This window comes from Abramis brama (assembly GCF_963993115.1).
Source record: "Abramis brama genome assembly, chromosome: 1".
NCBI lineage: Eukaryota > Metazoa > Chordata > Actinopteri > Cypriniformes > Leuciscidae > Abramis > Abramis brama.
This window is the reverse complement of record NC_139963.1, coordinates 46830054-46853757: the sequence shown is the minus strand read 5'-3', so window position 1 is coordinate 46853757 and position 23704 is coordinate 46830054. Positions and strand designations below refer to the sequence as shown.

At 40.1% G+C, this 23704-nt stretch overlaps 1 protein-coding gene across 3 annotated transcripts; it reads right to left on the bottom strand.

The window, feature by feature from the left end:
- Positions 1-821: 821 nt before the first annotated feature.
- On the bottom strand, positions 822-18747 carry LOC311067836 (sterile alpha motif domain-containing protein 9-like). Of its 3 annotated transcripts, XM_084089984.1 has the most exons (7): positions 18666-18747; positions 17797-17871; positions 17653-17719; positions 16391-16451; positions 16083-16151; positions 15632-15674; positions 822-6146 (listed from the first exon to the last, which is right to left on the bottom strand). In XM_084089984.1, the coding sequence occupies exons 1-7, from the start codon at positions 18708-18710 to the stop codon at positions 1731-1733; spliced, it is 4776 nt and encodes a 1591-aa protein (XP_083946110.1). In that variant the 5' UTR covers positions 18711-18747; the 3' UTR covers positions 822-1730. The 3 variants fall into 3 exon arrangements, with proteins under 3 accessions (XP_083946110.1, XP_083946112.1, XP_083946111.1); XM_084089986.1 differs by lacking the exons at positions 16083-16151; positions 16391-16451; positions 18666-18747 and having other exon boundaries at positions 823-6146; positions 17797-18134; XM_084089985.1 differs by lacking the exons at positions 16083-16151; positions 16391-16451; positions 17653-17719; positions 18666-18747 and having other exon boundaries at positions 823-6146; positions 17797-18095.
- Between the last annotated feature and the right edge of the window lie 4957 nt (positions 18748-23704).

Here is a 23704-nt window from a genome sequence, read left to right as displayed (position 1 = left end):
TGAACTGCTGCCAACTTTCAACAAGAGGGCGGAGCTTCAAGCTTGTTATTAGCACTGCAGCTTCAATTAACTCAGACAGACATGCACTAACATATCAGAAACTGTTCAGAAACTATTTCTGAATGGCTAGTTGATGAATTTATGTAGCTGATGTGGAGTTAACTATTTTCAAGTCATTGATTAGCATATTCTGTCATGATAACTTTTTAAATCACTTGTGTGGGAACTGTTGTAAGATGCCTATAGAGCCAGAGAATATATGCTGCATGTAGATACAACAGGTATAGTTTAGTTTAATTACGGTTATAATTTATGTTGTCATCTTGCTTTTATGTCATGCTATTGCATTTGTGTTACGTACTGTATTGCAATAAATGTGATAAGACGGATGTGACAGCTTGACTCCCACATGTGCTCCAGTTCTCTAAAGCACCTCTTCTTATCAGCACTGTTGCCCCCTTTGTTGTTGTTTGTGTGTGGCGTTCTCCAGAAATGAGCAACATTTGACTAAACCTTTCTTAGAAATCTGTTGTTCGATCAATCTATCTATCTATCTATCCGTCTGGCCATTAAACCAGTTTTTCTGTCCTGTTGAACTTAGTTGGATCTCTTCCTCCCTCTGTGATTATGTCAGAGTGAAAGGGTGTGAAGAGTCTATATGACCTCCTGTGACACACACACACACACACACACACACAAAAGGATTTGTAGTAAATCTTAATTACTTTTTTACCCAACATTGGTTGTAAGGCACATTTTTTTGTAAAGCTGCTTAGAAATTATTCTGAAAAGAAATACACATATCCAGACTTGACATGACTAGATGCAGGAGCCAGAAAAGGAAGTGATACGAAATAAGTTTATTGGATAACCTGTGGTCTTAACAGAAATATATTAAAGAAGTGTTATGGTCACAAGCAAAGGGAATGGAAATTTTCTACTTCTTGACAGTGATTTGTGGCCTTGAAGACCTTGAATAAAGACATGGTTACGCAGCAAAAGCAAGATTTTTCAAGAAACATGTGTACATTGTAAGAAAAAATAAGTAAATAAGTAGAAAAAATTATGTCAATGACATTTTACTTTAACCCTAAAACACAGCAAATTGCAAAGGATAAATTCAAAATACATCTAAAACACTTGTAAAAAACAATATGGAAAATCCCTTCATATTAAAATCGGGCCTTTGTTTAACAGAAACTTTGAGTAGAGTGTAAATTGAAGTAAAATAAAAGTAAATCAAATATAATGAGTTTATGATAAATGAGTACATATGAATATATCAATGTATGAATAAAATACAATAAGATGCATGTAAAATGTACGTAAAGAAAAATAAACAAACACAATATAATATAAAAATATAAAAGTACAACAGAGGTACTTGTGTGCTCTCTGGAAGTCAGTGCATTACTGGCATTGGTCAGACTCTCAGTCATCACTCATAACATAATTACACCATTGCTTTTACAGAATTCACATTAAACACAATTAGGCATTTCTGCTAAACAAAGCCCCAAAACATGCAACATTAATGATTAAAAGATTGGCTTAGATTGATCGCTGCATATAATAATAAAACAAACCTAAATAATGTCTAGGAACAACTACAGGCTTTGGTCCAAGAGCTCATTTGACTTGATTGTCGTAATGTTTTGAACTGGAAATCTAGAAGGTCATTCATGATTCTCATGTCTTCAGTCAGATCCATTAGATCAGGCTTGTGCACTTTATGAATCAAAGTCTATGTCAAGTGCAACTGGTCCATTCATTGAGAATCCGATGAAGAATGTCACTCTTGTGCCATATTCTTTATTTAACTGGCTTCTGAACATTGGATCAACCATAACATTCATATCTTCAACCCAGATCAAATTGTTGCGAATTTTACCAGAAACTCTGTGAAGTTTATTACTATTTCTCACTTGCTTCCAAATTTTTTCATCATCCCACTGAGTTGAGATGTTCTGCCCTGATCCTAACCAGCTGTTAATATCCCTGTGGGAAATCAGGCCACCATAACCTTCATCCTTCCCAAGGTAAAAATGGACAGCTGCTCTCTTTCCATTAGACACAGGTTTCAGGTAGGTTGAGTACAATGTCTTCATTTGTGAAGTTGGTAATGTGTGGTCAGCCTCTTGCCAGAACAATAAAACTGTGATGTAGTGCAATGGCAGAATCTCACTGAAGGGTGTGGGGCGATGGATTATTCGAAGGAGTAATTCTCGAAGGTCTTGGTAGGGAATGATGTACTGAGATTCAGGGTTGATGTTGGCCAGAATTACATTTGCATAGATAAAGTTGATAAAGTCCATCAGTCTGGCCTTTTTTGACTTCAGAATGAAATCATACTGCTGGATGATCTCTTCAAGAGTTGACGCAGAGTCTTCCTCATACAAATATTTTAGAAGTCCTGTATAGGAATCACCCTTGTTTCTCTCCAGACATTCACATGTCTGCTCAATTTTAACCATGCGGTTCATGTGCTCATTCTTGACCAGCTCACTCCAATTTATTTTACAAAAGAGGTCAGTGTACTGTTGAAAGTACCTGGAAACCTTGGGCTTTGTCAGTTCTTTTTGTTTGTCTTTCTCCGAGAAAAAGGGTACTAAATTTACAAAAAAATTGTCAAGAAAATCAAAATGATTCTTCATTGTGTGTTTTAGTTGAAGAAGACACTTCTTATGCTTGTGCAATACATGGTAATATTGATTGAGTTCAGGGCTCTTCCTTGACAATTCTTCAATGGTAATTTTACCCAAGAGGACTTGACCAAGGCAGTTAAACAGTGCTGTCTTTTGCAGTATTTGTATAACTGTAGCTGCAGTTTGAAGTTCACCAAGATGGCCAGCAGTGTTGTAAGTAGTATAATCCTTTAGTTTTTGCAGTCGAAATACAGCCTCCTTGTTTGCAGTTTGTTGTGTTTCTTTGCAAGCTTCTGCTGCAGACTCAGCCATTGTAAGATACCTATCAAGACTGTCCGGCTTGATGGGATCATCTTTGTCTTTGTGAACAGCATGCTTGAGCCCACGTACAAGTACCTGTGATACCGTATCACATATATATGAATTCTCCTTTGAAAGGTCTTTGGCTTTCTTTGCCCAGTCCATGGCCACAGTAAAATTCTGTTTTTTGATGTAGTACCTGGCAAGGAGCTGGAATATTACTGCATCCTTTCTGTAGCACTTTGCTGCATTGTGTAGAACAATTTCTTCCATCCCTGGAGTCTCTTTCATTATATCCTGGATAAGAGGCGAAAAAAGGGTGTCTTCAACCTTAGCTGAATACTGCCTTCTCACCAACATGCTGTGAACATCCTGCATTAATTTTTGTTTCCCCAGAGCGTACTCATAAAACAAGTCTGTTGTGAGCAGAAGGTTAGTGATTTGTGCCTTTGACACTTTGTATGACAAAGTTGACAGCTCTTTCAAACAGTGTTGAGCTATACTTGAGTGTATAATTCTCACACCCTCAAAGGTAATGTTGGAATAGGCTGTGCATCTTGTTAAAAGAGTGGAAAACTTCTCAAATCCATCTTCGACTTCAAACTTTGCTTTTGTTTGCAGACCAAGGAACTCTTCACATGTAGAGACAGACAGCAATGCATTCTTGCAGTAGACATGCAGGAGGACAAGAACTGCAAAAAGTTGAGAATGTTTGTCTTGGAAGTTGAAGCCCTTCAGGGTATTTTTCACAATACCCTGAATATAGTGAGAGGAAAAATTGTTCTTCAGAATCATGAACCCATAAAACGTTTTAGTGTTTGTGTTGGTTTTCTTAAACTCCTTCAGCTTTTCTTCAAACAGTTCCTGTTCCTTCTTAGATAAACGGTTTCCAATGAAAACGGCATCATCAGTCTGTTCACGAGATTCAGCTCTCATGCAGTTGATAATTATGACTTGTGGAGACTTTGAAAAAATGTTTTGCTTCAAGCACTCCTCCTCAATTTGAAGTTGGAGTTTTTTTACATCGCAGATGTCTTGGAAGTCATCGATCATGATTAAAACGGGAAGTCGTGTAGGTTGCTCTTTTGTCTCATATGTTAGTAGCTGCACAACCTGTTCGGCTACGGTAGAATAATCATGTGTTGTGTCCTTCAGCACTGCACAACGAAATGTATCCTTCAGTGTCCATAAGACATGCATGGCTAACGTAGTGCCACCGCAGCCTGGAAGATGAAAGATGTTGAAAAACTCACAAGCTCTCTTCCGGCTGCATATGTCTGGAATAATAGTGTTGACTATATAGTCGAACTTGTCACGTTTGATGAATGGCATTGATCCGGGCTGTTCTGAGAAGAAGAAGTTCCACCAAGACACCTTTCCTCCCCTGTAAAATGTCTCCTCATGTTTTTGTTTGTCCTCATTTCCACCTTCACACTGGTTCACACAAAGAACACTCAGCGTTTCTAGGGATTGCTCAGTTTTCTTTGATAGTACAACATTACTGCCACCACCACAAGGCAGAAACCGGCTGGATTTGCGATTCTCTGACCACAGACTGAGGATGGTGCCATTGACCTCAGCAAAACTTAGCTCATAAATGCATCTTGAAGAGATATCAGCTTTATATCGGCCCTTAATGAGATCCTTCCAGTAGGTGTATGTTGTGTCATTGTCACTGATGCATAAGATTTGGTTTCCTCCATTGAGCTCCTGTAAAAACATACCGAATGTCTCAAGCAAAGGGTCGTTGGCGTCGCTCACCTGACTTAACAGCAGGAATATGGTGAGAAGTTTTTTGCGAGGCACCACATCTTTTCTGCACAGGAAAGAAACAACATCACGCACTGAAGATCCCTTCTCAGTCAACCAGTTGTCAACATCAGAGGGGTTTTCCTCATTAATGCCTCCATTACAGAAAACCCAGCTTGTGTTTTTGGTCAGCTTTAACTTGTTTAAAATGTCTTCAACTGCACCTGTAACTTTATACTGAGCTGGTAAATGAACATTGGACATTTTTCTCTCTTCAAGTAGCTTATTCAGGCCACTCTTAGCAGATTCTGGATCAAAATCCAGAACAGCCACTAGATCCATGTGATGAAGGAAATCCAGGTTTTCCAGCTGAACAGGATGAGACTTGTTAGCCACCAAAATGTACCATGCAAAGTGTGACTTGTCTAAAGACTGGGTCCCTCCTGTTATCATCTCACACAGTTTAGAGCCTTGCACACTTTTTTTGACAACATAGAGATGCTTTTCTTCAGCGTCCTTCCTCAACTGGGACAATCGTTGCATGTTTGCAATTGCAGTATATTTCTCATACTCCTTTGAGGAAGCAGATGTAATAAGATTCTTACTGCTGCTGCCATCTCTTATAAAGAAAGACTTCCTCTCTGCACCGTTGGGCTCTTGCATCTTGTCTTCATTTTTATCAACATTATAAGTGTTAAAGTGAAATTCTTCACAGACTATGGAGGACGGCTCTATGTCTACCTCAATAACATGTTTTCCTGCAGATGTCATGTCAGCTTTGAGAACTTCAACAAATCGAGGGGGTTTAAAACATCTCTTTGCTATTTTAACAGACCTTTCCAATTTGAAATGTTTTTCAATTGCATGTGACTGTTGTACATCAAAAACATCTGTGTTCTGAACATTGATACCCAGAATTTGTCCATGTGGATTGTCTGCCACTCCAAAATGAATAGTGCCATTTGTACGGCTGTTCATACAAGCTGCTGCAAATCGAATCACCTCATATTTGTATTTTTTTATTCTATTCTTCTCCGTTGTGTTGATAAATGCTTTGAATTCATGGCATGGTTGTATGAGGTCTATAGGACCCGTTTCAGTTACATCTAGATTGCTGTTTTCTCTATACCTATGAGCAGCATTAAATCTGTTGAAAGGGTAAGGCTTCAAGCTATAAGACTGAGTCGTCACATCATTCTGCTGCTGAGTCTTTTGTTTCAAAAGACTTATGTTGTGAATAATTATTTTTTTAGCATTCAGTGATAGGCTTTGCATGCAAGAGAGATCAGCTTCCTCCAAGAGGAGAAGACCAGTTCCATTAATTCTCTGGTTGTACAAAATCTCTGCATCTTCTTTGTCCACTTTTATATCAAGCATCCATTGTCTCACATGGTCTTTATTCCAGTCATTGATGTCCACTGGAAGTTCAGATGAAACAGCCATCTCATTATTCTGAAAGAAAATCAACATTAGCAAACAGGCATATTGTAAAACAACCATTTCCCCAAAAATGTTAGGTAATGTTATTGCATTGGACTAAAACCTACTGACTTTGCTCACACATGGTATAACTACTTCCCAACTTGTTTTAACGGTTTACTGTACACACACTTCAATACAGTAGAACCATAAGTAATATTGTATGTGTTTTAGTCGGGATGTTCCTTTATCAATTACCCAGACTTCAGATCAATTGAAGAGTAAGTTTTATCTTTAATAGGCTCTTTCACAATGGTGTGCTGCCACACACACTATGCCAATCTCAACTCCCCACCCTCTGCACATGCGCAAACATATACTAGGCAGGGTTGCCACTACTCCATAAAACCAGCTATCATTACATCTTCCTTTTCTTTTTTTTTCTTTTTTTTTGACATTACTAATAAACATTAATTGCAACCTTCCATTAAAGATAAACATTTAAACTTCTAAGCAAAATACAAAAATACAAACATGATTTGAAATATCCAATTACACCACAGTCTTTCAGCATGTTTCAATAAGTCTATCAGGGCATTTCCGTTCACGAACAGATCTTCTCAACGGTATCTCAGTCTTTTCAAGTTGTTCTAATTCAGCTGACAAATCTTTCAACAGATGTTGACGACTCCTCCTTAAAACAACACCACTTGTAGTTTCAACATTATAGGACCTTGGTTGAACTTGTTCAAGTACAATGCCTTTCTGATTCCAGGTATTAGTTTTATCTTTAAATCTGACCTCCTCACCAGCACGAAGTTCAGGCAAATGATGAGTTTCTTGATCATAATAGGTCTTTTGCTTAGCCTTTTGTTGTTCTTTGAATTCTTTAACTTTCTCACTGCCTTCTGTCACGAGAAGATCCTCAGACATAGGTAAATTAGAACGAAGACGTCGTCCCATCAAAAGATATGCCGGGGAGTTTCCACCCTCAAGAGGAGTACTACGATAAGCAAGCAGTCCCATGTAAAAACTACTTCCACCATCTCTTGCCTTTTGCATCAACCTTTTCACAACTCCAACTGATTTCTCCACAAGTCCATTAGACTGGGGAAAATATGGGCTCGATGTTGTATGTCTGAAGTCCCAGTCTTTTGAAAAACTCTGGAAACTAGCATTAACAAATTGAGGGCCATTATCTGTAAAAACTTCAGTTGGTAGTACTCCGTGTCGAGCAAAGATTGATTTCAGGCATGAAATCACATTTTCTGCCGTAGTTGTGTTTAACGCACACACTTCTGGATAAAATGAATAATAATCCGTAACCAAGAGGTAATTTTTCCCATGACATGTGAACATTTGGTATGGTCCTTCAGGTACCGGATGCGACTTTAGTGGCTCTCTTGGATTATTGAATTGATATCTGGCACATGTCTGACATTTGGACACTGCAGTTGTGATGTCCTGATTGATTCCAGGCCAATACATGACTTCACAAGCTCTTTTTTTACACTTCTCAATTCCCAAATGGCCTTCATGGATTTTGTGCAACATCTCATGTCTCAGATTTTTCGGAATCACTACCTTATTTCCTTTATACAGAATTCCATCAAAAACAGACAATTCAGACTTGCAGTTCCAAAATTCATGAACTTCTACAACACAATTTTGCTTCACTTCTGGCCAACCATTCATGACATAATGTTTCACCTGAGTGAGTGTTTGATCTTGTTCTGTCTCTTTGTTGATCAATTTCATTTTGGAATCAGCAACAGGTAAAGCTTCCACGATCATGTTCACATATGCTTGAATGTCCTCAGTCAACTTTCCACTCGAGGATGTAGTTGGGTCTACAGCTCTGGACAAGGTGTCTGCCACAAACATTAATTTACCTGGTGTATAAAACACAGTTAATGCATAACGTTGCAAACTGATCATCATTCTTTGGATTCTCAATGGACAATCATTAAGGGATTTTTTGAACAATGCAATCAATGGTTTATGGTCGGTTTCAACATCCACAGACTGTCCTGCCACAAACTGATGAAATCTCTCATAAGCAAAAGTAATACTGAGCAACTCTTTTTCAATTTGAGCGTACCTACACTCCGCATCAGTCATTGAACGTGAGGCATATGCAACTGGCTGCCAGGTTCCATCATAATCCTGAAGCAATACTGCTCCCAATCCTGCCTGTGAAGCATCAGCTGAAATCTTAATAGAACGTTTGGGATCATAAAATTTCAAAATTGGCTCTTTAGTTAAGATCACTTTCAAATGTTGCCATGCAGACTCCTGTTCATGGTTCCAATCCCATTCATTCTTTTTCTCAGTCAGCCATCTTAATGGAGCTATCTTCTCAGACAGATTAGGTATGAATTTACTCATATAGTTCAACATACCCATGAATCTCTGAACATCTTTTACACATTTCGGTCTTGGCATATGTTCGATAGCGGAAATCTTCATGGGATCTGGTCGCACTCCAGCACTACTAATGATGTCACCCAAGAACGTTAACTCAGTCACCCCCAATTGGCACTTTTCTCTGTTCAATTTCAAATTTGCATGCCTAATTGCTTCCAGAACCCTTCTTAACCTTGCATCATGTTCTTCTTTCGAAGCTCCCCAGACAATTATATCATCCATCGATGTATCAACACCTTCCATGTGTTCATAAATCATGTGCACTGTTTTATGATACACCTCAGGAGCCGAAGCAATTCCAAAAGGAAGCCTTAAGAAACAATATCTTCCATATGGTGTATTAAACGTGCAAAGTTTTGAGCTGGCAACATCCAATTTTAACTGCCAAAATCCTGATGACGCATCTAGTTTGCTAAAATACTTGGCATTTGCAAACTGGGACATAATCTCTTCATGTGTAGGAAGCTTGAAATGTTCTCTCTTAATTGCTCTGTTCAAATCTCTAGGATCAAGACAAACTCGAAGTTTTCCATTCTTCTTGTCCACAATCACCAATGAACTAACCCATTCTGTGGGCTGATCAATTTTTTGTATCACTCCTAAACTCTCCATTCTATCCAGCTCTTCTTTTAATTGTCTTTGAAGTGCAAACGGTACCTTTCGACATGGATGTATAACTGGAGGTACAGTTTCATCAATTTGGATTGTGTGCTCCTCTGACAGACAGCCTAAGCCTTTAAACACATCCCCATACTCTGTTAGGATTGAGTCATACTCGGGTTCAGACTCTTTTGATTCTTCTACCACCAGCACTCTCTTCACCAGATATAGCCTCTCACAAGCAGACAAGCCCAAAATAGCTTGAAAATCTATGCGATATAAGAAAATCCTTATATCGCATTTTTGCAACACATTTTCCTTTCACTGGTATGTCCGCTCCAGAGTATCCAGTTACTTTCAATTTAGCAGCATGCAACTTTGGTCGAGGCTTTAGTTTGTTGAATTCAGTTTCAGAAATGATATTAACTTGAGCTCCAGTGTCAAGCTTAAACGCTACTATACTATTGTTTATTTGCAGTTGTACGGTCCACTCTTTCTGTTCACCTCCACCTTCTGCTACTACATCCACATAGAATTCTTCCAATTCACACTCAGTAATGGCATTTACTTGGCTTGATGTTCGTTTACTTTTACAACAACGTGCATAGTGATTAATTTTACCACAATTGTTGCAATTTTTCCCATAAGCTGGACATTGTCTCAATGGATGTTGCATCCCACAACGATCGCACATTCTTTGAGGCTTATCAATTACCATCCTGCTTCGTTCCTGCTGCGTCGCTTGTTTTGCACTTACACTGGGTGTCTGATACTTCTTTACAACATCCACAGCACAGGTCTCATTTAACAATTCTTTCGCTTGCGTCTTTACAGTCTCTGCCTCTCTACAAAGTGAAAGCGCTTTCTCCAAGTCCAAATTCTGTTCTCGAAGTAACCTTTCCCTCAATCCATTGTCAGGTATTCCGCACACAATTCTATCTTTGATCAATGAATCTGTTAACTCTCCAAACTCACAAGTTTTACTCCTATGTTTGAGCTCCGTAACATACTGATCAATTGTTTCTCCGCTTTTCTGCATGCACGTGAAAAATCGATGCCTTTCATAAGTAACATTTCTCTTGGGTATGCAAAACGCTTCAAATTGATCCATTATCGGCTGCAACTTCAAAATCTCTCCTTCTTCAAAAGTGAAATTATTATATACTTCCAAAGCTTCATCACCAACCACATGAAGAAATAATGACGCTTTCATTTTCTCGGACTTACGATCTCCATCAATCGCAGATAGATATAGAAGAAATCGTTGCTTAAATCGTCTCCAATTTTCTGCAACATTACCGGACAATTGACGCTTCGGAGGCGGCTGTAATCCTTCCATCTCCTCTGTTTTCTCGTCACACGTGTATATGTAATCCACAAACTTTCACTTCTGAAACCACTTCTGACACCATGTTTTAGTCGGGATGTTCCTTTATCAATTACCCAGACTCCAGATCAATTGAAGAGTAAGTTTTATCTTTAATAGGCTCTTTCACAATGGTGTGCTGCCACACACACACACACACTATGCCAATCTCAACTCCCCACCCTCTGCACATGCGCAAACATATACTAGGCAGGGTTGCCACTACTCCATAAACCCAGCTATCATTACAGTATGTGCTGCACTATATAAAACATTCATTTGAATATTACAAGAGAGTCTTTTCCCTGTGCAGTAATGTAGTTGTTTGTGCTGCACTTTATCAGAAGAGAGAGACTGAAAAGAATCATTAAAAATTAACAGCTCAAACATAATTTTTCAGTATCATAATATATTTATGATGATGAATGCAATGATTAATTCCATTCATCAACATGGCAGCATCTGCACTCGGTTGGGCATCATTCAAATCTTTATAATATGATTTTAACATTATAAATGAATTACATGTTTTAAAATATACACTGTGCTCCAGTCAGAGTTTCAAGATATGGGGTCAAAAAAAATTCTTGCTTTTTATATTTAACATTAATTTCGCAACATGACGTGGAAGAGTGCTGTTTTTCTGAATATCAGCATGATTGCAAATGTGACTGATTTCATACAACAGTTTAATAAATAAAAAGTAAAAATTAAATTACATTTTAGACACAACAAAGTTTTTGCTCTATTTCGCCAATGTTTCTGTGTTTTTGAATGATTCGGGTGAGTTAATGATTCAATGAGCTATTCATAAAACCGTCTTAAGTTACTAATGTAACACCTTCGAGTGTAAACAAAACAAGCCAATGGACATTGGCGAGCAAGATTTGCATCGCGAATCATGTCCTGCAATGCGGGTATATAAGAAAACATGCTGCGCTTGCTCATTTAAGTTTTGGGCTTTGGAGCCGAGACGTTCAGCGGTGGTTAAGCAATTGTGGTGATGAGACATAAGGTCTCTGTTCCCTCCTTCAGGGAACGGGGGTTACATTAGTAACCTAGACATTCCCTGTCAGTCACGTTCTACGTTACGTTAGAAGTGAACTTCCGAATTGGGATCCCTACCAAAACGCCACAAATGCTGCCCCTTCCAGCACCCCACGTAAGCCGCCTAATCCCCCTGCACCTGTTGGGGCAGAGAAAGGACAGGGCTTTAATGCAGAGAGAGGCGATCACTGCTGTTTCGTCTTACCCACGCAGTGAGACTATTTGGAAAACACTGAGAAAGCATGCCTATTCTAAATAGAGAGAGACGCTACGGAGACCACATCCTGCCCGCAGGGAGGTAACATGTGGAGTTACACGTATGGTCTGACCATAAGGGCAGTGCTACATATGGAATGTTCTCTGTGGTAGACCTAGCCTAGCTAGGGTGAAGTCAATACCGAGCAAAGATGGCAGAGCGGGCTCTACCAAGGGAAAGACATGGGCTTGCTGACAGGGAAGCGGTATTGTGGAAGAATACATGTGGGATCCCCCGTAGGGTCACAACACATGAACACCTAGTCTAGCACAGGGGCTGACCTTCTAGGCATACACACAAGTGCTAGACCTAGCACCAGATGCCTCCACCGCGTCTCACCTGTGGAGCAGATAAATGCTATAGTAGTCCATCCTAGGAGGGGAGTGGCGCAACAAGCGAGACACTGAGTGGGTCCCCCTACTTACTAGCTAATTGTAGCCAGTACACTGGAGGACACAGGCCCTACACGAAGATTGTAAAACCTTGCAAACGTGTTGGGTGTCGCCCAGAGCGCTGCTCTACAAATGTCTGTCAGCGAGGCGCCATGCACCAACGCCCAGGAAGACACAATGCTCCGAGTGTAGTGAGCCCTCACCCCCAGGGGGGTGGCATGACTGGTCTTGAGCCTGATACACCAAGACTATGGCATCCACTAACCAGTGGACCAACCTCTGCTTATCTGAGGTCCTTGAAGCTCTGTGTGCGCTCCACGTACAAGGACAAAGTGCGAACAGGACAGAGTAGAGCAAGGGCTGGGTCTGCCTCCTCCAGGGGCAGCGCTTGCAGGTTCACCACCTGATACCTGAAAGGAGTGGTGGGAACCTTGGGCATATATCCAGGCCAGGGTCTCAGGATTACATGAGAGTTGGTTGGCCCAAATTCTAGGCACAATTCGTAGACTAAAAAATGCCTGTAGGTCCCCTACCCTCTTATTAAAAGAGAGCACAGTCAGGAGCTCTGTCTTGAGAGAGGGGCTGTCACGAGGAGCATCAGTTCTGGGAACCAGGTGCGGTTGGGCCAGTATAGCGCAACTAACAAGACCTTCTCCTCGTCCTCCCTGACCTTGCACAGTGTCTGTGCGAGTAGGCTCACTGGGGGAAACGCATAATTGCGTAGGTTCCGAGGCCAGCTGTGTGTCAGCGCATCCGTGTCGAGGATCCCCTCGATCAGGCAGTCAAATAACTGGAATTGGGATGTGTCCGGAGAGGCAAACAGGTCTACCTTTAAATCAGCTGGAACATCTGGGGATGGAGTCTCCGGGAGCGTGGACTGTCGTGAGAGCTCATCGTCTGCATGATTGAGTTCTCCCAGAATGTGAATGGCACAAAGCGACCTCAGATGCTTCTGACTCCAAAGGAGGAGATGGCAGGCTAGTTGCAACATGCGACGGGAGCGTAGACCACCTGGATTGTTGATGTACGCGAAGTAGCGCAGAGAAAGCCGTACTGCCAGCAACTCGAGGCAATTGATATACCAATTTAGTCTGGGTCCTGTCCAGGAGCCGGAGACCAGCATCTATTGAGACAACAACATGCCTGCCCATAGAAAAGCAAGGTCTGACCATGGGCTGAAGGTCTGGCGACAGGTTGGTGTGATTGCCACCCGGTGTGTGTTCCGCGTTGCCATGCCCATCTCAGGACTCAGCTGTAAAGCCAGTGCTGAAGTGCTCTCATATGCAGCAACCTGAGCGGCGTGACTGCTGCTGCGGATGCCATATGCCCCAGGAGCCTCTGAAATAGTTTCAGTGGAACCACCGTTCTGCCCTTGAATGTGTTCAGGTAGTTCAGCACCGACTTAGCATGCTCGTTTGTGAGACATGCTGTCATGTTGACCGAGTCCAGCTCCGAGAAAAGAGATTATCGGCACAGGGGAGAGCTTGCTCTTTTCCCAGTTGACCCGAAGCCCCAGATGGCTGAGGTGCATGAGCACCAAGTCCCTGTGTTTGCACAACCGCTCTTGTGAGTGGGTCAGGATTAGCCAGTCGTAGAGGTAGTTGAGAATGCGAATCCCGTGCTCCCTCAGAGAGGCAAGGGCCTCCGCGACCTTCATGAAGACGCGAGACAACAGGGACAGCACAAAGGGGAGGACCTCGTACAGATGTGCCTGACCCTTGAAAGCAAAGAGTAGGAATGGTCTGTGTCGAGAGTGAATCGAGACATGAAAGCACACATCCTTCAGGTCAATTGCTGCAAACCAATCTTGGGGACGAATGCATTTGAAGATGCGTCTCTGCATTAACATCTTGAAAGGGAGCTTGTGTAGGGCCTGATTCAAGACACGAAGATCCAAGATTGGCCATAACCCACCGCCTTTATAGGGGAAAATAATGTACAGGCTGTAAAACCCCATCTTCATATCGGCTGGAGCGACTGGCTCTATCGCGTCCTTCGTCAGTAGGACTGCCATCTCCACATGCAGAACAGGAGCATCCTTGTCCGCCACTGAGGTGAACCGGATCCTGCTGAACTTTTGGGGGACACCGGGCGAACCAAATCGCATAGCCGAGTCTGATAGTCTGAATGAGCCAGCGAGACGGGGTGGGAAGCAGATGCCTTGCATCCTCGAACCGAACACCAACCGCCTGCTGGTGAGGAGTTGAAAGCCGCTCTGCGGTGGGGCCCCCACTGTGATCCTCATTTCACCCTGTGTATTTACCAAAGTAGCCCTCTGCCGGGCAGAGGAACTAGATCGGGGCATAGCAGAGTCTCGACCGCAGCATCGAGATGTCATCTTCCCGCATGACTCATTCATAAACGCCACCTCATCGTGCTTTCGGCCCAGACACGTAAGGCAGCGATCATGACTGTCAGACAAAGACAGGAAACGACCGCATCTAGAAACACACAGGTGGAATGACATCTTTAAAAAGACGCATCGTCACACCCGTGCTATTTTAGTGCTGAAGCTCACATGGAAATGGTCGCTGCACAGCGAGCAATACTGTTGAAAGCAGCGGTGTGAAAAATACTCTTTTAGATGGCAATGAAACCATAGGAAATGCTCTTTAAGTGGTGACCACCGTTGACGCGCTGTCACACCAACACTCTCTGGAGAGCTTCTTCTGGTTTTGTAGAACACTTGTACAGATTATTGCAGAGCAGATTCGACCAAATGCTCAGCAATTAAGCAAAAGCTTAAATGAACGAGTGCAGCACTCTTCCTTACATACCCACTTCACCAATGTCCATTGGCTTGTTTTGTTTACACTCAAACGACCATTCAATGACTGATTCAGTAACATTAGGCAGCTTTGATTTATATGCTGTTTAATGTTGGTGATGGCGTTTTTTAAATATGCATATGATATCGCTTGTTTCTGCATCTTCTTCACATGTGTTTTGATCAGGAGATTCAGTACTCTTTCAGAAGATGTGTCATAGCACCCCCCTCCGTATAACAGTGAAAACAAGGAAAGTTGGAAAATGTAATCAATGGCGGGGAAATAGTAAAGTGAACACATTATAAACAGTTTTTTTTTTTGGTGGTGAGACCAATGAACATTTTAGCAGGACAAGTAAAAATGTGAATCTCATTCAGAGTCAGAACTGGTTACTGGCTCAATAAATTTTATATTCACAATCCTAAATTTGATACAGGTGATTGGTTATAGTTATTCATGGATTGGTGTACAAACTAATGCACATTCTGCAACAAAGACATGGCATGTTGTGAAATGCCAATATAATAAACATAAACATATATATATATATATATATGTGTGTGTGTGTGTGTGTGTGTATGTATATATATATATATATATATATATATATATATATATATATATATATATATGTATATGTTGACCTTTCATCTGATACTAACCTCCAAATGTCTTGAGGCTTCCATAATGGAAACAGAAACCTTTCTGGTAAAAAAAAACAAAACAAAAAAAACATTAATCATGGCATTGCATCAAATCAAAGTATCATTGTTAATCAGGTTAACTAGAAATTAGGTAGGAATTGATGTCATACATGACCACCAACCAAACTCCGAACGTGACAGAATATTTTCTTTGAAAAAATATTACCATAACAAAAACCTGTTTTTACAGTAACAGTTGTTGTGTGAATATGTTAATTATATATTGCACATCACCTGAATTGGCAGAGTGTAGTGTTTAATAAAAAATATAACATTTACTCAAATACAGACAATGACATTTGAAACACTACTTAACCCGTTTACTTTCAATGGACCCAAATAGATTGAACAAATGAGAAAGAGTTCAAGCTGACATTTGACAACTGTAAAAGTGATGAACAACTCTCACATGGTTGGTCGTTGTTGTTGTTGTTTTATTCTTTGCCCATGTTTTACAGTCGTACAGCAGCAAAGAGACCTTTGAGACATTTTCATTTGCAAATGGATTTTGAATAATTAAATAAATTACCAGTTATATCAACAACACTATATGCAAACCTGCAATAATAAAAGAGGATATTTTTAAGAATGTCCAAACAACATTAGACTCAATTGACTTCCAAACATTTTAAGATTTAAAAATATATATATTTTCTTTTGTGTTCCACAGAAGAAAGATTGTCATAAGAATTGTTACAAGAAATTAAACTAATTTACCTGCATATTATATTACAGTTGAAGAGCTTATTGTAGCACACAAGAAAAAAGTTGTTGATGCCTGAAGGAACAGAATAAACTAAATATAACTAAACACGCATGTAAATTAGTATGAACTAGTTAAAAATGAGTTATAAGACCTTAATCCTTTGTGGTCAATTTCTGTCCAAGGCAACAATATAAAGTTCTCCAAATCTGTATTGTTCCAAGTATTGCAGTTCTTTTAAAATAACCATCCACCCTACTGAATCATCAGTCCTTTGTCTGTTATTAAAGCAGACAAGTTGATCTGCTTTATCAAAGCAGAAATGTTCTCCATGAACACCTGAAATTGCCGATAAAGCACAAACCTAATGATAGTCAAGGGTCAAGAGCCCAAAAGCAGTGAACACTGATCACCATGATGGTGACCTCAAACTAAACATTTTCAATAAGACATCAACATCTAAATCTCTGTTAATTCTCAATAAGAACTTCTGTAGACGTGACAGAAATAAAGTCAGTCTGGTAAGTAATAAGTGAAGCTGGTAATGCTGTTTGTGGAGTTGTTTAATCAGATCTTCAGAGAGTTGATGTCTTTTATCTTTAGTTCATCTAAGGCTGTGTCTGAATAAAGTTGTAGTTTGTGTTCTTATTACTCTTTCGAAAGATGATTGAAAGAATGTTTCAGGAACATCACACTAACCTTTAAATAACATTCTAGTAACATTAAGGAAACTGGATATTTTTATGTTCTTGGAATGTTAGAAATCAACGTTCCTATAATGTTGAATTTTAAATCAAAATTAATTTGAAAGAACGTTTCAGGAACATTATACCATTTAAAACATGTTCCTCTAACGTCAAGAAAACTGGACATTTTTCACATTCCCAGAACCAACACTGAATATTTGGAGAACGTTCTTATAACAAAAGTCTGTTAGCTGGGTAAAATTAGGTCTGACACGCCCATTATTTTTAAGGAGTTTCTCCTAAATATGCAAGCTACAGTAGGAGCTACTTTTAGCTTTAGGATATTTTGAGAATATGGCCCCAGTTTTTGTAAGCCTTCCTGGTGTTGTTTTAGTCTGATTAAAATAACAGTCAAGCCAAATGCAAGCAAACTTAGCTAAGCATCAAAAACTAAAATATGCTAATTATTGTACACTTATGGTACATGTAATGTTGCTTTACAATGTAGTAAAATCAATATACAATGTTATCTAACAAATGGTTAACAAAAAGCTACTTCAAAAAGTTTTTTAAATCAGCCATTTTCTTACCCTTTCCTCTGCTGTAAAATGCGTGCACTTTGTAATCTTTGATTAATGGTCTCTTTGTTGTACTCCGCTTTGGATAAAATGAATACTAAATGAATATAAGTAAACATAAATGAAAGCTGAAAGAGTAATATCTGTTATATTTACCCCATGTAAAGTGTCCTTGATGGAAGATTGAAGTACGTTATTTGTTTCCTTCTTCACCTCCTTTATATGGGAGGGCTGGGTGTGAAAGAAAAAAAATATTCTCAGAAAGTTGTCAGATGTTTTCCAATATCACACATTTTCAGCACTATTGGTGCGGGCCGAAATTGTAGATATATCTTGACAAACTTTACCAATGTTGTTATTTTAACTTGAATAAATGGTGAACTAATAGAGAAAGGTTTCTGCAAAGAGGCAAATAAATGAAGTAAAGCAAGTTTATATATACAGGATGTGTGTGTTTCCTCTGTGTGTGTGTGTGTGTGTGTGTGCGTGTGTGTGTGTGTGTGTGTGTGTGTGTATATTTCTTAGAACTGACCTTACTATGTATTTGGGCGTAACTGAAAAATTTTAAAACAGCAGTACGTATAATTTTAACGATTTGCCTATAGATAAATAATATAGCAAATCAGTAAATGAGTTCTGCAGGTTGATATTTAAAAAAAAAGAATGTGACATAAGTTTGTGTGTGTCCTGAATTCAGAGCGATTATGTGCTGTTAGCATGAGGCTAAAATAACTAAAAGTAAGTCTGAGTCTGTCTGAGTTCCTGAAGCTAGCTAGAAACAAGCAGTGCTGACTGGACAAGATATATTTAAAACGGCACTGGAAGGTTCGCTGAATCACACAACAGTGTAACTATTTTCATTGATTAAGAAGCAAAAATAAAACCAACTATCTGATCATATTGTGTCTGAAAAGTTTGATTTTAATTTCTTGTTTTCTTGTTTTTGTTCAACATAGAGTGCATGATATGTTACTGTCATATTGTTATGTGTAGAATCTCTGTTGTATAATGCCACTGTTGTTTACCAACGTAGTAGTTTTTTCTTGAATTGGGGATTTATGCCCAAACATGGCAACAGAACTGAAAGTTGGCTGGTGTAAAGTAGTCATCTTCTGAAAAAAAAAAAAAAAAAATAATCCATTACATGCAAACAACTATTTCCTCAGGAAATGGCAATGAGTAGCACAAATGGCAATGAGACTGTTTCATCTCTTTATTATTGTTTGTTCTGTTGTTAATAGATTCTGTGAAAAAATATTAATGATATATATTTATGTCATGATTCTTGCCTGGTGTTCCCCTTGTCTTGTGTGGACTTTTATGTTATTTCCTGTTCTGTGCCATGTTTTGTAGTCCTTTGTAGTTTTTCCTGTTGTTTAGTTCCTGATTGTTCCCAGGTGTGTTTTGTTTGCCAATCTCCTCTTTTGTGTATATATACCCGTGTTTCTCAAGTTCTTTGTCTGGTGTTGTCCTTAGTGGATGTATTGTGTGAGTTGGTTTCAGTTCTGTTTTACCTAGGGATGTGCCGAACGAATGCTTCTGAAGCAGTGAGGCTTTTACAGCAAACTCCGTTGGTGCTTCGAAGCTTTTGACACAGTGCTCTACTTTGCCATCGGTGGTAAATAAAAATTCCTAAACCAACTGTGTCATTCAGATGTTTTGTTTATTGGGATGTGGTGAAATAAACATCAAAGATGCTTTGCCACAAGCTGCTTCTGCCACTGTAGGAACTACACTAACTATGGTGATGCAGATCTTCTTCCAAGATGGTATTCCTTGGAGCATCCACATTGTTGGAACCCTTCCACATCATCAGCAGGGATCTCAGGGTCTCAGGTGTTTCGCCCCTTAACCTGAACACCTTGCCTGAGTGGGGCCATGAAGACTGCCTAGCCTTCACCTGTAGAAGGATTCCAACTGTGGGCTCTCTTCAGCCACAGCCATCTTGAGCTGGACTCGGCTGTTGCAGCTATGTCTCTGGTGGCTTTCTTCAGCTGTTTTGGCTCCAGGCCCATCTTCTGGAGGAAGTAGCGCACCGATTTTGCTGGGAACCCGCGGCACCCGACTTCAATGGGGTAGCTGGTTGCATGCCACCCCTTTAAAGTGGCTTCGTCGACCAGGTCTTGGTACTTGGCTTTTTTCAATTGGTGTGACGTGGTTAGCCTCTCTTCCCAGGGCACCGTGAGTTCAGCAATTATGATGGATTTCGTGCTCCTGGATAGCAGGACCATGTCTGGTCGGAGGGATGTCACTGCCACATCCTGAGCGAAGACAAGTTTCTTCTTCAGGTCCACTCTCAACTCCCAATCAGAGGCTCGCTGCAAGGTAGAGGGTGGGTTCTTGGCCCCCATGCCGGTCTTATGAGCCTTGTCTCCTTCGCTCACAAAGGTTGTGGACTGGGGCGGGTAGGCCTGCTTGTTGTTGGCTTTGACTCGCTGCTGTTCCACCCATTTGGCAAGAAAGTTTTTAATGTCATTGTAAGGTATGTGTGTGTGTGTGTGTGTGTGTGTGTGTGTGTGCGTGCATGTGTAGCGATAGAGTTTCCTAATTTCATTGTATTTTGCACAATACAATGACATTAAAAACTTTCTATTCTTCATTTTTACTCGCTTTTCACCTTCTAAATTGAATGTTTAATACAGCAATAAATTAAGCCTATGTGATTTTTCATTGCACCATTTTTTGTGTGTTTTAACAATGTGGATTAACAATGAATGATCCACAAATACAAATGCAATTACATATTTTTGTTCAATAATAATAAACAACAATTGTAATGTGGACTCATGCATTTTCTATAAAGCTGCTTTGAAATTATGTGTATTGTGAAAAGCGCTATACAAATAAATGTGAATTGAATTGAACAATACACCATGTTAAAAAAAAAGCTACATGCCTTTAGCATATAGGCATGAACAATATAATTATAATATTGCACTAAATGGATAGCGTGTATGGGACAGCACAATCGACGCGCTTTGTTTTTGAGCCTGGCGTGACGTGTCAGTGAGGTACGAAGCTTCATTTCCACAGGTCACGTGACAGCCTCATTTCAAGCAATGCTCCAGAACACTGTTTCAATGCACTAGTGTGTCAAAAACTTGAGGCGTGTGTCGACACTGGGTGTTAAACTACCCATCCCTAGTTTTACCCCTTGTTTGGATTTAGTCTGGTTTTTGCCTGCCCCCTGTTGCTTGGATGTTTTTGTTTTATTTTGTTAATAAACTGCTATACTGCACTTGGATCCTCCTCTTCCTTGTTTCTGAAACAATCTGCATTAAAGAACACCAGACCACGGATGGATCCAGCTGTCACCCTTGACCAACTACGCCAAGGGACTCATCTGAGACTTTTTGAACATTGCTAACATCACTGACCTCCCGGACTTTGCTTTGATTGACTTTTTTTTGCTACGGACTCAGCAACCAGTTACAATCCAAACTGATGACACAGGGGGAGATCGAGATTGAGATGGAGCAAGGGAGTGAAGCGAGTAAAGCACCTGAAGCGACCATTGGTAGTAGCAGCTCCGTGGTTAATGCTAGCCATACTGTCAATTAAGAATGCCCGTGCGCGCTCTCTGGATCTTAAGGATATGATCGACAACTTCGCACAGAGGAAAGCCTGGAAAATGCAGATATAATGTAAGCGAGCATCTTTTTTAATGTATTTGGACCTAGGCCTATGTGTATATAGCAGTGACAGTAACAGTAACAATGTGTTATTATGGTGCGCTGTCACCAGCAGTTTTTTTTTTTTTTTTTTTTTGGTGCGTGTAGCGTCATCACGTGTTGTAGTAGGGGGGCCCGCCTTGATAATCCTGCTTAACCCTCTGGGGACCAAGCTGTTTTTGGGGTCCTTGAGATGTTCTGACATGCCTTGACATTTGTGCTTTTTTCAGTTATTTATAAACATGTTAATGGCAAAGGTGTAAATTCACTCTATATAGCACAAACAGGGCTACCATAATATGCGAGCAACGTGTATGTAGATGTTTGTATTTTTAAGAGAATAATGTTTATGCGTGGTTATTGAAAAAAATTAAAATGAAAGTTGCTGAATTAAGACCACAAAACACATATTAAATATGTGTCCACAAGAATTTTGACCAATTGATGTTGTCCCTTTGAGTTCTAGCTTCAAAATTATGTAAAAATAGTCTTGCTTTATCGTTCACAAAAAAAAAATACATTGATTTAAATGGTGTAAAACAGGTTTTGCTTGGAAAGCCAATATGCGAGGGGGAGGAGTAGTTTACACCTTAGATTATGAATGTCCCACCCACTCTGTATAATGAGCCATTCACTCAGGTGTGAAACTGACTGAGCCACAATGCAAGGACAAAAGATGTATTTAGAAGAAGACTTATATTGACCATTTAAGATTTCGCTTACATCTCTCTTGTAAATATGTTTTGCTATTTTATTCAAAATGTTACAATTACAACAATAATTACAATTTCAACAATATTTCAAGTGTACTCTTTCTTTGTAAAAAAAAAAAAAAAAAAGATTATAGGCCTACATTTTATCATATGTATTCATTAGTTTGAATATAGCCAACATTGGAACATCTAACATCTTAGTCTATGAATTTATTTTTGACAAAAATAGTATTTTTTTTGCAGTTTAATACGTTGCTTATACAAATACATTTTATTTCAACATATTCCACATCTCAGTAGGCTATAGCAAAGCAGTTTATTCTTTCACACACAGACGCGCGATTCATATTTAGGCTAAACAGTCTTTACAAATATGTCCCCTTCATTCATCTCACAGAAAGGCGAGTCATATTATAGAAATGCGATTCATCTTTTTGCGGTTTACATAGGCCTACACTAACGTTATTCCATAACGTTATTCCACACGTGAGAAAAGAAAACAGCCTACCTCACTCCTCAGCGGAATCTGCTCCTCATTTCAGGAGATATTGCTCCTCATCAGCACTGTTCTGAGGAATATTTTCTCCATAAGGTAGGCTATAATGTCTCACTCGCGAGGAGTCGCGACGCGCTTTGTTTACAGCTGATGTGGGCGTTTCACAGCTCTGAAATAGTTCTCAGAATTTGCGTTTGAATAGCACGCGCTCTCCGGGGAGTGGTCACATTACTGTGAATGAGCTCCTAATGAGCTCGACAGGAGTCGCTCTCTTTTTATACAGATTACAGAAGCTGAGAATATTTGTTTTTTATATAAATGACTTAATTTAAAAGATGCGATCTCAAGCTTTATGCCCGTGGGTCTGTTTGCCTGTTTGACTGAATTTTTGCGGAGTTATAGATCATTTTCGAACGCGTTTCAAATGGGAGTTTACTGACAGAGAGAAGGCAGAAATCGCATCATGTTAATTTTTCTTTATTTGTCAAAAAGCAAAACACTTTATTTTTATTGTGAGTATACAGAAAAAAAATAGAAACTGAACAGGATCGATTGATGTATTACACGAAAATGAAAGATCAAAATTAACAGAGCATTTAGTGTTTATTTTGATTGCTAAAAAAAAAAAACGAGCAAAACGCGCAGGCGCGTTTGTGGTCCCCAGAGGGTTAAGGGCCCGGTGTTGGCACGTTACGCCACTGGGTAAGCGGCTCTGCTTTTATGGTGGGTATTGTGGAGGAGGAATGTGACATTCAGGAATGTGAGTCTCCAGCCGTCATGGCCGCCATTTCTGAGTCCTCGAACAAGATGGCCACCACGCATGTCTCTTCGAACAAGATGGCCACCACGCCTGTGTCTTCGGAAAAAGATCGCCTGTGTCTTCGAACAATATGGCCGCAACGTCTGTGTCTTCGAACAAGATGGCGGCCACGCCTGTGTCTTTGAAAAAAGATTGCCTGTGTCTTCGAACAAGATGGCCGCAACGCCTGTGTCTTTGGACAAGATGGCCGCCACGCCTGTGTCTTCGAAAAAAGATCGCCTGTGTCTTCGAACAAGATGGCCGCAACGTCTGTGTCTTCGAACAAGATGGCGGCCATGCCTGTGTCTTTGAAAAAAGATTGCCTGTGTCTTCGAACAAGATGGCCGCAACACCTGTGTCTTTGGACAAGATGGCCGCCACGCCT

Coding starts and splice junctions, on each gene's coding strand:
- LOC311067836 (XM_084089984.1), bottom strand. CDS start 18,710: ATGTTTGGGCATAAATCCCCAATTCAAGAAAAAACTACTACGTTG. Junction 17,720..17,796: donor TCAAGGACACTTTACATGGG/GTAAATATAACA, acceptor TTTTATCCAAAG/CGGAGTACAACAAAGAGACC. Junction 15,675..16,082: donor CAACAACAACGACCAACCAT/GTGAGAGTTGTT, acceptor TTTTTTTACCAG/AAAGGTTTCTGTTTCCATTA.